Below are 16,940 nucleotides of genomic sequence, written 5' to 3' on the forward strand. Positions count from 1 at the left end.
TGAGAGCTCCTTTCGTTTGTTCCTTTTTTTCGAGTTAAGATTAGACATGTTTTTACCTTCACGCCTTGTCCGATCCTGTCGCTTTGCACCACAGTAAAACAAATCACACCAAATTCCACGTCTTGACACCTACAATACATAACGTTTTTTTCTGGATTATAGAACGGTATGTAAACCGCACCCACAAAATCTTAAAAGAAAAAAATATGTTTCTATATATTGGCCGCACCAGATTATAAGCCGCTGATATACGTTGTGAAATGAATTATTTGCACGGAAATATTTTGTAAATGTTTGTTTTACATACCTTGTAAAACGGCTGCTCAAACAAAACAGACGTCATCGTCATGGACCCACAACCCACAGAAGCTACCCCTCCAATCAGCTAAACCAGGAGTGTTAAATGCCGGATCAGGCCCGCGAACAGGGTTTATCCGGCCCGCGGGACGAGTTTGCTAATTATAAAAATTAACCTGAAATTTTTAAATGAAAGAAACTGCTGTTCTAAATGTGTCCACTAGATGTCACAATAGCAATTCGTTGTATTTCTATAGATAATGCTGCATATGTAAAAAAGTAAAATAAAACACGTGTCAGTGCACCGGTCGAGGAGAAGGAAAAAACTATATAAATAACATCCTGTAATTGGATTTTGATATTATTATTTTTTATTTTGATGGATTGAAAATTAACACCAACATTATGAATGAGTAGTTGATGGAACAGGATCGGGATGGCGTGGCGCAGTGGAAAAGTGGCCGTGCGCAACCCGAGGGTCCCTGGTTCAAACACCACCTAGTACCAACTTCGTCAAGTCAGTTGTGTCCTGAGCAAGACACTTCACCCTTGCTCCTGATGGGTGCTGGTTAGCGCCTTGCATGGCAGCTCCCTCCATCAGTGTGTGAATGTGTGTGTGAATGGGTAAATGTGGAAATAGTGTCAAAGCGCTTTGAGTACCTTGAGGGTAGAAAAGCGCTATACAAGTACAACCCATTTATCATTTATTCTCAAAATAATCTTACTCATCTCATCATATGCAATATAACTTAGTTCACCAATTATTATTTATTTACCGTGATAAACATTCTGAATTTATTTCATCCATTCATTCATTCATTAGCCGTCATAGGGACGGCGTGGCGAAGTGGAGAAGTGGCCGTGCGCAACCCGAGGGTCCCTGGTTCAATCCCCACCTAGTACTAACCTCGTCACGTCCGTTGTGTCCTGAGCAAAACACTTCACCCTTGCTCCTGATGGGTGCTGGTTAGTGCCTTGCATGGCAGCTCCCTCCATCAGTGTGTGAATGTGTGTGTGAATGGGTAAATGTGGAAGTAGTGTCAAAGCGCTTTGAGTACCTTGAAGGTAGAAAAGCGCTATACAAGTACAACCCATTCATAACCCATTTATGTATAATTCCGGTTCAAAGCACTAATCCTAAGGAAATACTGTAGACATATTATAAGCATCACCTCCAGTGAGCGAACTTGTCCAAAATATGGTGCCGTAGCACAAACAACAACACAACTTTTCAGTCTCTGTAGGTGTTTTATGAAAACTATTTGTTGAATACAAAACCTTATGGCTGTTAACGAAGAAACATCTATCAATTAGCCGGACCGTTTTATAAGCCATAGAGTTCAATGTGCTGGAAAAATATAGTCCAGAAAATATAGTAATTACTGACTAATTTAGTAGCATAGATACAGTGGGGCAAAACAGTATTTAGTCAGCCACCGATTGTGCAAGTTCTCCCACTCAAAATGATGACAGGGGTCTGTAATTTTCATCATGGGTACAAAAATTCACATTTTAGGAATTTTAAAGAATGTATTTGTAAATTATGGTGGAAAATAAGTATTTGGTCAACTATTCAAAGCTCTCACTGATGGAAGGAGGTTTTGGCTCAAAATCTCACGATACATGGCCCCATTCATTCTTTCCTTAACATGTATCAATCGCCCTGTCCCCTTAGCAGAAAAACAGCCCCAAAGCATGATGTATCCACCTCCATGCCTCACAGTAGGTATGGTGTTCTTGGGATGCAACTCAGTATTCTTCTTCCTCCAAACACGACAAGTTCAGTTTATACCAAAATGGATACATGGATGATACAGCAGAGGATTGGGAGGATGTCATGTGGTCAGATGAAACCAAAATAGAACTTTTTGGTAATTTACAAATAAATTCTTTAAAAATCCTACAATGTGAATTCCTGGATTTTTTTCACATTCTGTCTCTCACAGTTGAAGTGTACCTATGATGAAAATTAAAGACCTTTGTCATCATTTTAATTGGGAGAACTTGCACAATCGGTGGCTGACTAAATACTTTTTTGCCCCACTGTAGGTAGAAAAAAAACTGCAACACTCGTGTGTTTCAGCAAGAGTAGGATGAAGACCCTCAGAGTTTTTTTTACTGCAAGCATTAGAAGCACCAGAGTCCGCTATAATGCAGCATGAGATCAAATGTGTGCTGTCTGTCCTTCTGGTTGTGCTACGAGGTCTAACTCGGTCTTAATGCACAGCGAGGGTGAAGTCAAGGAATTTATTAGAAAATAATGTCTTATAGGAAATGAGACACTTTCCTGCGAATGTCTCATTGGAAAAGTCTCTTCTGTTCCCAATAAAAACCATAGGATGTCATAAATATGCCAAAATTAATCCGTCTGAATGTGCAGAATGACTCAAAATCACCATAATGTCTTCTGCAACACATGTTGGGCAGTTTGCATGTGCAAATAAGCACTTGCTTGTTAAACCACATTAGTTAAAACACAAAAGGGGTGACAGTTCTTCTTTTAATGGATAGGAAAATGAGGGAAGTGAATTATATCTACAGTCGCGATCAAAAGTTTACATATACTTGTAAAGAAGATGATGTCATGGCTGTCTTGAGTTTCCAATCATTTCTACAACTCTTTTTTTTTTTTGATAGAGTGATTCGAGCACTTGTTGGTCACAAAAAATGAATTTTATATGGGACTACTGAAAATGTGACCAAATCTTCTGGGGCAAAAGTATACATGCAGCAATGCTAATATTTGGTTACATGTCCCTTGGCAAGTTTCACTGCAATAAGGCGCTTTTAGTAGCCATCCACAAGCTTCTGGTTGAATTTTTGACCACTTCTCTTGACAAAATTGGTGCTGTTCAACTACATGTGTTGGTTTTCTGACATGGACTTGTTTCTTCAGCATTGTCCATATGTTTAAGTCAGAATTTTGGTAGGGCCATTCTAAAACCTTAATTCTAGCTGATTTATCCATTCCTTGACCACTTTTGATGTGTGTTTGGGGTCATAGTCCTGTTGGAACACCCAACTGCGCCCAAGACCCAACCTCAGGGCTGATGATTTTAGGTTGTCCTGAAGAATTTGGAGGTAATCCTCCTTTTCCATTGTCCCATGTAAAGCACCAGTTTAATTGGCAGCAAAGCAGTCTCAGAGCATAATACTACCATATAAAATGATACACAAAGCAAACTATAACCTGCTGCACAAGAATATACAACAATTCTTCTCAAAAAAGAGGAGAACTATAATCTTAGAGAAAAATTTAATTTAAAACATGTGTATGCATGTACAACACCTAAGACCTTCAGTATATCCATACGTGGAAATAAATTATGGAATGGATTAGGCAAAGCAATCAAACAATGTACTAATATGATCCACTTCAAGAAACTCTTCAAACTTAAAGTGTTTACAAAGTACAAAGAATGAACCGTGATAAACATTCTGAATTTATTTCATCCATTCATTCATTCATTAGCCGTCATAGGGACGGCGTGGCGCAGTGGGAGAGTGGCCGTGCGCAACCCGAGGGTCCCTGGTTCAATCCCCACCTAGTACTAACCTCGTCACGTCCGTTGTGTCCTGAGCAAAACACTTCACCCTTGCTCCTGATGGGTGCTGGTTTGCGCCTTGCATGGCAGCTCCCTCCATCAGTGTGTGAATGTGTCTGTGAATGGGTAAATGTGGAAATAGTGTCAAAGCGCTTTGAGTACCTTGAAGGTAGAAAAGCGCTATACAAGTACAACCCATTTATCATTTATTCTCAAAATAATCTTACTCATCTCATCATATGCAATATAACTTTTTTCACCAATTATTATTTATTTATTTTTATTGTTATTACTTATGGAATATATTGTGAATAAATTGAGAACAGTAAGTGAACAAAAGTTTTAGCAAGTGTTATGTAAAAGAAAAGGGGTAGGATTAAATAAGATCTGCTTCTTCCTACTCCTTTTCAAACATGTTGAAAAGAGAAACTGGAAATTGGGATGTATCATGCTGTACGCTTGCATGTTCGAAATAAACTCAAACTCAACTCAACTCTACTACCACCAACATACTTGATAGTAGGATTGGTGCTTTGTGATTTAAGGCCTCACCTTGTCTCCTCCAAACATGTTGCTGTGTACTGTGGCCAAACAGCTCAATTTTTGTTTCATCTGACCACAGAACTTTCCTCGAGAAGGTTGTATCTTTTTCCATGTGATGTCAGATGAAACAAAAATTGGAAGTGGAAACACAAATAAGAGGGCTGGACAGGAAATAATGCAGAAACTAAAGAAACAATAAAGAAAAGTCAAAGACATTCATGAAGCATCACGACAGGTCGGTTTGCATAAAAGCTACAATCTCTCAAAACGATGTTTTGTTGGAGGCATGCTTGCAGACAAAGTTGTCAATTGCTAACTAACAGCACATTCATTCGTCTTCAGGATTTAAAATTTAAGATCTCAAACTCTCTGAACTTCCGAACCAAGTCAAGAAATCTGCTTCTTTTTTTGGAGCGTGATGACACCAAAACATTCTCCAAAATAGTCGTCTTGCACTACAGTGTGTAATTTGTTGGAGAAGTAGGCCTCCACGCAAAATGTCTTTTGGCTGATCGAAGTGCGGGGAAAAGTAGAGTTCCAACATTTCATGCACAAAATCAGAGACTGAAGAGAAGACAAAGTATTTGAATTCAAATAGTTATTCAAAGATTTGTGTGTCTGTTTTTGGGTTCACATTGTATAAACCTTTCATGGACAAATATTGGATTGGTTTCCTATTTACTGTATTTAACTTTCACGGTGGCAGAGGGGTTAGTGCGTCTGCCTCACATTACGAAGGTCCTGAGTAGTCCCGGGTTCAATCCCGGGCTCAAGATCTTTCTGTGTGGAGTTTGCATGTCCTCCCCATGACTGCGTGGGTTCCCTCCAGGTACTCCGGCTTCCTCCCACCTCCAAAGACATGCACCTGGGGATAGGTTGATTGGCAACACTAAATTGGCCCTAGTGTGTGAATGTTGTCTGTCTATCTGTGTTGGCCCTGCGATCAGGTGCGTGGGTTCCCTCCGGGATCAGGTGCGTGGGTTCCCTCCGGGTACTCCGGCTTCCTCCCACCTCCAAAGACATGCACCTGGGGATAGGTTGATTGGCAACACTAAATTGGCCCTAGTGTGTGAATGTTGTCTGTCTATCTGTGTTGGCCCTGCGATCAGGTGGAGACTTGTCCAGGGTGTAGCCCGCCTTCCGCCCAATTGTAACTGAGATAGGCACCAGCGCCCCCCGCGACCCCAAAGGGAATAAGCGGTAGGAAATGGATGGAAACTTTTTTTTGTCTGTAGGAAGTCGGGTTGTACGGTATAGTGGTATTAGTATAGTACCGCGATACTAATGAATCATATTCGGTAAAATATTGCCTCTGAAAAGTACCGGTCCGCTTACCATGCTTTATTAGCTCACCGGCGTCAAAATGTAAACAAACGCCATTGGTGGATCTACACCTGACATCCACTTTAATGATACAAAGTACAGTAGTGTGTCTAGTCGATAATACTATGATTATGCCAATATTTTTTGGCATCAAAACATCTTCCATCCATCCGTCCATTTTCTACCCATTATTCCCTTTTGAGGTTTGCGGGGAGAGCTGGTGCCTATCTCAGCTACAATCGGGCGGAAGGCAGGGTACAGCCTGGACAAGTCGCCACCTCATTGCAGAGCCAACACAGATAGATAGACAACATTCACACTCACATTCACACACTAGGACCCATTTAGTGTTGCCAATCAACCTATCCCCAGGTGCATGTCTTTGGAAGTGGGAGGAAGACGGAGTATCCGGAGGGAACCCACGCAGTCACGGGGCGAGGACACGCAAACTCCACACAGAAAGATCCCGAGCCCGGGTTTGAACCCAAGACTACTAGGACCTTCGTATTGTGAGGCAGATGCACTAACCCCTCTACCACCATGCTGCCCATCAAAACATCTTAAATTTGAAAATACATATTGTCTTTATAAACTCAGGAAATACGTCCCTGGACACGAGGACTTTGTGTATGACCAATGTAGTAACAACTTGGTATCAGATTGATCCCCAAATTCGTAGTATCATCCAAAACTAATGTAAAGTATCAAACAACAAGAAGAAGTGATTATTACATTTTAACAGAAGTGTAGATAGAACATGTTTAAAGAGAAAGTAAGCAGATATTAACAGTAAATGAACAAGTAGATAATAATTAATTTACTTCTTAATGATTATGACAAAATAATAGAATCCATTCATCTTCTTTCGCTTATCCGAGGTCAGGTCGCAGGGGCAGCAGCTTAAGCAGGGAAGCCCAGACTTCCCTCTCCCCAGCCACTTCGTCCAGCTCTTCCCGGGGGATCCCGAGGCATTCTCAGGCCAGCCGGGAGACATAGTCTTCCCAACGCGTCCTGGGTCCTCCCCGTTGCCTCCTACCTGTTGGACGTGCCCTAAACACCTCCCTAGGGAGGCATTCGGGTGGCATCCTGACCAGATGCCCGAACCACCTCATCTAGCTCCTCTCTATGTGGAGGAGCAGCGGCCTTACTTTGAGTTCCATCCGGATGACAGAGCTTCTCACCCTATCTCTAAGGGAGATTCCCCCCCACCCGGTGGAGGAAACTAATTTCAGCCGCTTGTACCCGTGATCTTGTCCTTTCGGTCATAACCCAAAGCTAATGACCATAGGTGAGGATGGAAACGTAGATCGACCGGTAAATTGAGACCTTTGCCTTCCGGCTCAGCTCCTTCTTCACCACAATGAAACAATAAAAATGACACAATGTGTTACTGCATGTGTCAGCAGCTAAATTAGGAGCCTTGATTTGCTTACTAATAAAAGACAAGTTGTCTTGTATGTTCACTATTTTATTTAAGGACAAACTTGCAATAAAAAACATATGTTTAATGTACCCTAAGTTTTTTTGTTAAAATAAAGCCAATAATGCAATTTTTTGTGGTCCCCTTTGTTTAGAAAAGTAGAAAAATAATTTTGGTACCGTTACCAAAATATTGTTATCGGAACAACACTAGTAGGACGTTTTTTTTATTCCCATTTGGTCTGAGTATTCTGGTCTCTCCACACCAATCCCATCCAAACTTGTCTTTCAGTAGACAAATAGACGTGTGTTCCGTCAGTCTTTTAGTAGTGGCTGATTGCATGGCTATGCATTATTGAACAGCTGTTGCCATAACAACAGGAGTTGTGAAATTTGGCGCCGGTGCCAAAAACATTTCTACAGCTCTGAGCTATGTCGGTGATTTTAAGGACTCCAGAGAGAAGGAGAAATGTACAAAGAGTGGGCTAACCTTTGTTTGGCACACTTTCAAAAGGGAAGGCGTACAATGTTCCAATCACCATGATAGAGATTCACAGGTGTTGTAACACACTCCCTCCCCAAAACTATTGTTGTTTTTTTTTATTCATCTGGATTTGTTTAAATACCCTTGTACTTTGCCACAACTAACAGTAGAAACCTCAATATACAGACCTAATTGGTTCTTGAACAGGGTTCGTAAATAGAAAAGTTGAGATGTTAACGCAAATTTAAACAAAGTAAACATGAATAATGGTCCCAGCCTTGACAAAAGTCCATATTTTAGTAAAGGTTTGAACACAACAAAGTGCTATTGTATTATTTTTTAAAAAACAAAAGGAGGCGATTGCTCAAATTTCTATTTAATAACAAAGTCCAAACAACAACTACTAGCTAAACTGTCCTCATTTGCACACACTAGCCCATCCATCCATTTTTCTACCCCTTGTCCCTTTTGGGGTCACAGGGAGTGCTGCAGCCTATCTGCATTCGGGCGGAAGGCGTGGTACACCCTGGACAAGTCGCCAACTCATCAAAGAGCCAACACGGATAGACAGACAACATTCACACTCACATTAACACACTAGGGCCAATTTTAGTGCCGAGTCGCTTTATTTTCTTGTCCATTCCTTTTTTTGGACTCATATTAAGCTAGGAATACTAGAAAAATGCCACATAAAAAAAGGTTAAAACATACTTTATTTAAAAACAAAATCAAAACAACAACTAGCTAAACTGTCCTCATTTTCAGCCATCCTGCCGACATGCACACACAGCGTCACTCTGCCCGAGTGGGTTTATTTTCTTGTCCATTCCTTTTTTTGGACTCATATTACGCTAGGCAAACTAGAAAAATGCCACATATAAAAAGGCTAAAACATATTTTATTTAATAACAAAAAGTCAAAACAACAACAACAACTAGCTGAACTGTCCACATTTTCAGCCACCCTGCCGACATGCACACACAGCGTCACTTACTCGAGTGGGTTTATTTTCTTGTCCATTCCTTTTTTTGGACTCATATTACGCTAGGCATACTAGAAAAATGCTACGTATGAAAACGCTAAAACATATTTTATTTAATAACAAAGTCAAAACAACAACAACTAGCTAAACTGTCCTCATTTTCAGCCAACCTGCCGACATGCAAAAGCAACGTCAGTAGCCCGAGTCGCTTTATTTTCTTGTCCATTCCTTTTTTTGGACTCATAATAAGCTAGGCATACTAGAAAAATGCCACATATAAAAAGGCTAAAACATACTTTATTTATTAACAAAGTCAAAACAACAACAACACCTAGCTAAATTGTCCACATTTTCAGCCACCCTGAAATATATATATAGATAGATAGTACTTTATTTATTCCGTCAGGAGAGTTCCTTCAGGAAAATTAAAATTTTCAGCACAATCCCATTCAAGTTTAGACAAACATTACAGGGTGACAGAACAGGATCGCTGACGGGTCTGCCGGCTTCCAGCGCCCCTTACAAAAAGATGAGATAAAGGTAAACAAAGGGGGGGAGGGGGGGAGAAAAAAAAAGAAGATTAAAATAAAATTTAAAAAATCGGTCTTTGCCTGGTCCCTGGAGAGGAGGTGCAGACTGAGGCCAAGGGAAAAAAACAAATAAATAAAAAAAATAAAAAAACAACTCATAACCATGGTACACATCCCTCTTCCATGTGTGTAAGAGGGAAACATCAAAGAACACAGAGGACATTAAAGACATCAAAGCAGCAGATACAACCAGACACTTCTACATACAGCTATGAATAAAAAGTAAAAGAAACATATCGACTGTGGTGGCCTCTGCGGTGTTCCACGCCATCGTCTGCTGGGGAGGAGGGAGCATGGTCAGAGACAGAAGCAGACCCAACAAAGCAACCAAGACAGCCGACTCCACTCTCGGCCAGTGTCCAGTCCGAATGGATGAGCGAGGATACGTCCAAGGTGACTGAGGTGTCCGACACCTGCTCACCCAGTCAAGACACCGCGAAGCCTCTCCGTCCCAGCGCTCAGTGCTAGCTCCGCAGCCCTGTCCCCTCATCCGCATCTCCTCCAGTACATCCAAACATACTCTGGTGTAGGAGACACCCAGCAGCTGGTCTCCATAGCCAAAAGGCTCCCGTGAGGCAGATCCAGAAGTCCACAAAAAAAGCACCACTGAGGTCACGAAAGTGCCACCCCTTGTCACACAGTCCCAAAGGGTCCCGGACCAAAAGGCAAAAAAATATAATAAGACATGAAAACAAGAGGGAAACACAAAAGGATGACACAAGAGCACAGAGCTCCTGCCTACAGCAGCCACTACAGCAGCGCCATCTTGGAAAAAAAAAAAAAATACATACATTAATATATATATATATATATATATATATATATATATATATATATATATATATATATATATATATTTATATATATATATATATATATATATATATATATATATATACATACATACATTAATATATATATATATATATATATATATATATATATATATACATACATACATACATACATACATACATACATATATACGGTAACTTAACACTGGACTTACATTGAAAATAGACGCAACTCTAATTCAAAATGCCAGACATTTGACGCATTTAAAAAACCCGCCCGGACACCCCCGCAAAAGAGGACATGTCCGGGGAAAAGAGGACGTATAGTCAGCCTATATCTATTTCCGTTTCTATATCCGTTTCACAATACAAAAAAGATAATGGGAGCCGCAACTATTCTCGCTAATATCTGCTGATGGTCACCCAGGTAACAATAATAAGGGCGTGCTATGAAGCCATTGCCTCTGACGCCTTCTACAACATGTACAAACAGCTTGCCAGCCCAGTAACATGTTGTAAGTGCCTTCCGCTGATACACGTACACGACAGCAAGGCATATAGTCAACAGCCATACAAGTTACACTGAAGGTTTTGATATAAACAACTTTAACACTCTTACTAATATGCGCCACACTGTGAACCCACACCAAACAAGAATGACAAACACATTTCGGGAGAACATCCTCACAATAACACAACATAAATGCAACACAACAATTACCCAGAGTCCCATGCATCCATGACTATTCCAGGCTATATTAGACACTCCGCAAGCACCAATCCCCCCCTCCCGCACGCTGTTTGTATGGAGGAAAAGCGGACGTGACGACAGGTTGTAGAGGACGCTAAAAGCAGTACCTTTAAGGCACGCCTCCAATATTGTTGTCGGAGTGGAAATTCGGGAGAATGGTTGCCCCGGGAGATTTTCAGGGGGGGCACTAAAATTCGGGAGTCTCCTGGGAAAATCGGGAGGGTTGGCAAGTATGAGAATTAGCGTTGAATGCGGTGATACAGCAACACCGCCACTCTATAATACCGGCGGTCCAGCTCTAATGTTAATTTAATATTGCCTCAAGGACCAAATGAAATTACACGGCGGGCCAGAGTTTGACACCCATGTTGTACGCGCATACAAATGTTTTGAATTAGATTTTCTTTTAAGTTGTGTAGAGAACCTATACATTCGACTGTTTTATTCGCCTTCATGCTACTCTCTTAAGTTTGTCTATGCTTTGCAAATGACATTTTTTCCTTGTTTTATCCCCAACTTGTGCTTTTGGTGTTTTTGCCTAAATTTTGATTAAAACTCCTCTTACCTGCAAGCGGCCTGCTGTCCTAAGCATCCTTTTGAATCACAACAAGTGCTTTGGTTCTGCGGAATGATGGGCTGACTAACAGACTAAGTTGTTAAGCACAATTAACAATTAACAAATGCAGATGCAAAATTTTGACGAACATTTTTGTAGTACAAAACCCAAAACCAGTGCAGTTGGCATGCTGTGTAAATGGTATATAAAAACAGAATACAATGATTTACAAATCCTTTTCAACTTATATTCAATTAAATAGACTGCAAAGACAAGATATTTAATGTTCAAACTGAGAAGCTTAATTTTTGTTTTCTTGCAAATAATTATTAACTTAGAATTTAATGTCAGCAACATGTTGCAAAACATTTTGCAAGACATTTTTACCACTGTGTTACCTGGCTTTTCCTTATAAGAACACTCAGTAAACGTTTGGGAACTGAGGAGACCAATTTTTGAAGCTTTTCAGGGGGAAATATTTCCCATTCTTGCTTGATGTACAACTTAAATTGTTCAACAGTTGTTGTGGTATCTTACGCTTCATAATGCACCACACATTTTCAATGGGAGACAGGTCTGGACTACAGGCAGGCCTGTCTAGTACCCGCACTATTTTACTATACAGCTACACTGTTGTAACACGTGCAGAATGTGGCTTGGCGTTGTCTTGCTGAAATAAGCAGGGGCGTCCATGAAAAAGACATTGCTTGGACGTTAATATATATTGCTCCAAAACCTGTTTTAATGGTGCCTTCACAGATTTGCAAGTTACCCATTCCTTGGGCACTAATGGACCCCCATACCATCACAGATGCTGGCTTTTGAACTTTGCGCCTATAACAGTCCTTATGGTTATTTTCCTCTTTGGTCCGGAGGACACGAGATTCACAGTTTCCAAAAAAAAAAAATTAAATGTTGATTTGTCAGACCTAAAAACACTTTTCCACTTTGCATCAGTCCATTTTAAATGAGCTCAGGCCCAGCGAAGCCAGCGGTGTTTCTGGGTGTTGTTGGTAAATGGTTTTCACTTTGCATAGTTGAGTTTTAATTTTCATTTACAGATGTAGCAACTAACTGTAGTTATTGACGGTGAGTTTCTGAGGTGTTCCTGAGCCCATGTGGTGATATCCTTTACACACTGATGTCATTTTTTTTGACGCAGTACATCCTGAGAGATTGAAAGACAGGTGTTTGCCGCTTCCGTGCAATGTTTTTACAAAATTCTCTTAACCTTTTGATGATATTACGGACCATAGAGGGTGAAATCCCTAAATTCCTTGCAACATCTTGTTGAGAAATGTTGTTCTTAAACTGTTCGACAGTTTGGCTACGAATTTGTTCACAAAATGGTGACCCTCGCCCCATCCTTGTTTGTGAATGACTGAACATTTCATGGAAGCTGCTTTATACCCCTGCGATGAGACGGCGACTTGTTCAGGGTGCACCCCGCCTTCGGCCCGAATGCAACTGAGATAGGCTCCAGCACCCCACGTGACCCCAAAAGGGTCAAGCGGTAGAAAATGGATGGATGGATGCTTTAAACCCAATCATGGCACCCACCTGTCCGACGTTAGCCTGTTCACCTGTGGGATGTTCCAAATAAGTGTTTGATGAGCATTCCTGTCTGTCTATCTGTGTTGGCCCTGAGATGAGATGGCGACTTGTCCAGGGTGTACACCGCCTTCTGCCCGATTGTAGCAGAGATAGGCACCAGCGCCCCCCGCGACCCCAAAGAGAATAAGCGGTAGACAATGGATGGATGGATGGATCAGCTCTCCTCAACTTTTTCAGTCTTTTTTGCCACTTTTGCAAGCTTTTTTGAAACATGTTGCAGGCATTTGCAAAAAAATAAAGTTTCTCAGTTCGAACATTAAGTATCTTTCTTGTCTTTGCAGTCCATTCAACTGAATATAGGTTGAAAAGGATTTGCAAATCATTGTATTCTGTTTTTATTTACGATTTACACATCGTGCTAATTTCACTGGTTTTGGGTTTGGTAAATGGAATCGTAGGAAAAGTGGGGCATACAAAAACTGAAGTACCTGTGTCGTGTATCACATGTAATAAAAGTACAATTCTGCAAGAAATATTATATCACTTGTGTTAAAGGCCTACTGAAATGAGATTTTCTTAATTAAACGGGAATAGCAGGTCCATTCTATGTGTCATACTTGATCATTTCAGGATCTTGCCATATTTTTGCTGAAAGGATTTAGTAGAGAACATCAACGATAAAGTTCGCAACTTTTGGTCGCTAATAAAAAAGCCTTGCCTCTACCGGAAGTAGCAGACGATGTGCACATGACGTCACGGGTTGTAGGGCTCCTCACATCCTCACATTGTTTATAATCATAGCCTCCAGCAGCAAGAGCTATTCAGACCGAGAAAGCGAAAATTCCCCCATTAATTTGAGCGAGGATGAAAGATTTGTGGATGAGGAAAGTAAGTGAAGAACTAAAAAAAAAAAAAAAGCGACTGCTCCGAGCGGCGGCAGTGACAGCGTTTCAGATGTAATTAGACACATTTACTAGGATAATTCTGGAAAAATCCCATATCTGCTTATTGTGTTAATAGTATTTTAGTGAGATTCTAAAGTCATACCTCAAAGTCGGATGGCTGCGGTGAATGCCATTGTCTCTGAGAGAAGCCGAGGAGCCAAGATCACAGCTGCCTTTTTGACAGCTACAGTTGTGATCAAAATTATTCAACCCCCACACAATTTTGGTGTTTTAGCAAGTTGGACATTTATTCCGTATTTTGTTTATAGTCATATCAAATAAAGATGTGTCAAAGAGACAAATGCAACTTAAATTGTAACACTGTATTTTACAAATTACCAAAAAAGGACATTTTTCTTAATATCTCTTTTACAAAATGATTCAACCCCCTAGTTACATGCATCTTTAGTACTTTGTAGAACACCCTTTGGCAGTAATTACATCCTTCAAACGTGATACATAACCGGACACAAGCTTCTTGCAACCATCTACAGGTATTTTAACCCATTCCTCTTGGGCAAAGGCCTCCAGTTCATTCATATTCTTGGGCTTGCGTGCTGCAACTGCGTTCTTCAAGTCCCACCACAGCTTTTCTATAGGATTTAGGTCTGGCGACTGTGAAGGCCACTCCAGAGTCTTCCAGCCCTTCTTCTGCAACCACTCTGATGTTGATGTGGAGGTATGCTTGGGATCGTTGTCCTGTTGGAAGGTCCAACGTCTCCCAAGCCTCAGCTTCGTCACTGACTTCATGAAATTTGCAGCTAATACTGTACAGGAGGAGGTCCCATAATCCACTGAAGTCTCCAGTAAGAGCCGACTTAATATCACAATTTTCCCATCCAAAATATTGCTGGTTGACGTAGAGAAACATGTTCGCTTGACCACTCTGCGTTAAAGCTTCACAACAAACAAAGAAACACCTGCTGTGTCTCGGTGCTAAAGACAGCTGCAATCCACCGCTTTCCACCAACAGCATTCTTCTTAATAGTCTCCATTATTAATTGAACAAATTGCAAAATATTCAGCAACACAGTAATCCAAATTACTGTGTAATTATGCGATGAAAAGAGACAACTTTCAGCCATAAGTGGTGCTGGGCTAATATGTCCGCTACAACCCGAGACGTCACAAACACTCGTCATAATTCCGCAACGTTTTCAACAAGAAACTCAGCGGGAAATTTAAAATTGAAATTTAGTAAACTAAAAAGGTTGTATTGGCATGTGGTGCAATGTTAATATTTCATCATTGATATATAAACTATCAGACTGCGTGGTGGGTAGTAGTGGGTTTCAGTAGGCCTTTAAAATACGACCAAGAAAACAACAGTTGTCAGTCATCCGGTTTTGTGTCCTCAGGTATTCGAGAAGTTGAAGGACCACATGCTGATTCCTCTGTCCAACATGGAGAAAGTCAAAGTCGATGGAGCTCTCACGTGCTGCTCGGTGCTCCTCAACAAGAAAGCCGACAACTAAGTGCATTTCCACCAAGTGGAGCCTGTATCCAAGACTTGGTGAAAAAAAAAACGTCACAAGTCCCTGGAAAAGGAGATTAGTTTTTTTTTAATTCACGGGTATATAGTATTAAAGTACATAATTGATACCTTCTGCTTTTGTCCAATGGTGGGACGCCTGTGTGTTTATGATATGTGTTCAAAGTCCATTCACTTTTTAGACGTGGTTGCCTCTCAAGGTGACTGTGAGTGAGAGTTGAGGAAATGACATCAGGAGGTGATGCTTGCGTATGGGCAGGCAAGCGGTGATGAAGCGTGGAAAGAATTTGCTGGGTTGTGTTCAGAGGGGAGGCCTGCGACGCCAGTAAACACTGACTCTTAAACTTGCTCCGTCTTCGTCTCTCACCCACGTTTTTTTTTACTAGTGCCTGAAATACGGTGCATTAACTTAAGGCCGTGACGTCGTACCGTCTGGCAGAGGTACCAGGGATGTTGAAGTAGGTCGTACTAACAGTGGTGTGAAGCATCACTCCCTCCATTATCACACACAGATTGTGTTGTCCTGGCTATTATTTCCCGTTAAGCTTGAATTCCATACTATTTCACCATAATTATGATGATTATGATTACGTTTTATCCCACAGTGGTAGAAATAATGATTTTTGTTGTTGTTGTTTTGTAGTTTTCATCTTCTAACAGGATTTGGACCACTTTGTTTAATAAACAACTATGGCACTTACTGTTTAAAAGGAGTTTTTATTTTGTTATTTATGTAGATGTTTACATATGTTACAATTTAAAAGCTCAGTTCTGTCAAATACTGAATTTATGGATAAAGCCAAGAATAAACTTGGTGGCAACAGTACATAAACACAACAATTGAAATACAACACCACCACCTAGTGGTAAGTAAATGAACACCAATTTAACACAAGTGGGCTCCTCAAACCCAATTTCTGCCATGATAAGAATGGCTTAGAAGCGCGCTAGTTTTCACATTTATTAAGAATATTCTGTTGTTGTTCAACACACATCAATATATTTTAAGTTATTTGAATAATTTTAACGCACACTAGTACGTAGGTATAATAGGTAATACTAAACAGGTAAATAATCACCGTATTTCCTTGAATTGCCGCAGGCTATATAGAAGGGGTCACCAACCTTTTTGAAACCAAGAGCTACTTTTTGGGCACTGATTAATGCGAAGGGCTACTAGTTTAATACACACTTAAATAATTTGCCAGAAATAGCCAGTTTGCTCAATTTAACTTTAATAAATAAATCTATATATATTTAAAAAAAAAAGGGTATTTCTGTCTGTCATTCCGTCGTACATTTTTTTTCCTTTTACGGAAGGTTTTTTGTAGAGAATAAATGTTGAAAAAACACTTAATTGGACGGTTTAAAAGAGGAGTAAACACGAAAAAAAAAAGAAAATTAAATTTTGAAACATAGTTTATCTTCAATTTCGACTCTTTAAAATTCAAAATTCAACCGGAAAAAATGAAGAGAAAAACTATCTAATTCAAATCTTTTTGAAAAAATTAAAAAAAGAATTTGCGCCCCCCGCGACCCCAAAAGGGAATAAGCGGTAGTAAATGGATGGAAGGGATGGATCATTAGTAGTTTTTCCTGATTAAGATTGATTTTGATATATTGATGACATGTTTTAAATAGGTTAAAATCCAATCTGCACTTTGTT

The 16,940-nt window shown here is 40.3% G+C and overlaps 1 protein-coding gene across 4 annotated transcripts in view; it reads left to right on the plus strand.

Annotated features, from left to right (window-relative positions):
• The window catches only part of ddah1 (dimethylarginine dimethylaminohydrolase 1), a 224,864-nt gene extending 208,880 nt beyond the window's left edge, over positions 1–15,984 (plus strand). For all 4 annotated transcript variants that reach the window (XM_061883648.1, XM_061883650.1, XM_061883647.1 and 1 more), the window contains one exon: positions 15,141–15,984. In XM_061883648.1, coding sequence (XP_061739632.1) covers positions 15,141–15,257 — 117 coding nt within the window. In that variant the 3' untranslated portion in view covers positions 15,258–15,984. The remainder of the gene's footprint in view (positions 1–15,140) is intronic.
• The last annotated feature ends 956 nt before the right edge of the window (positions 15,985–16,940 follow it).

Source organism: Nerophis ophidion, linkage group LG22 (genome assembly GCF_033978795.1).
Source record: "Nerophis ophidion isolate RoL-2023_Sa linkage group LG22, RoL_Noph_v1.0, whole genome shotgun sequence".
NCBI classification, from domain to species: domain Eukaryota; kingdom Metazoa; phylum Chordata; class Actinopteri; order Syngnathiformes; family Syngnathidae; genus Nerophis; species Nerophis ophidion.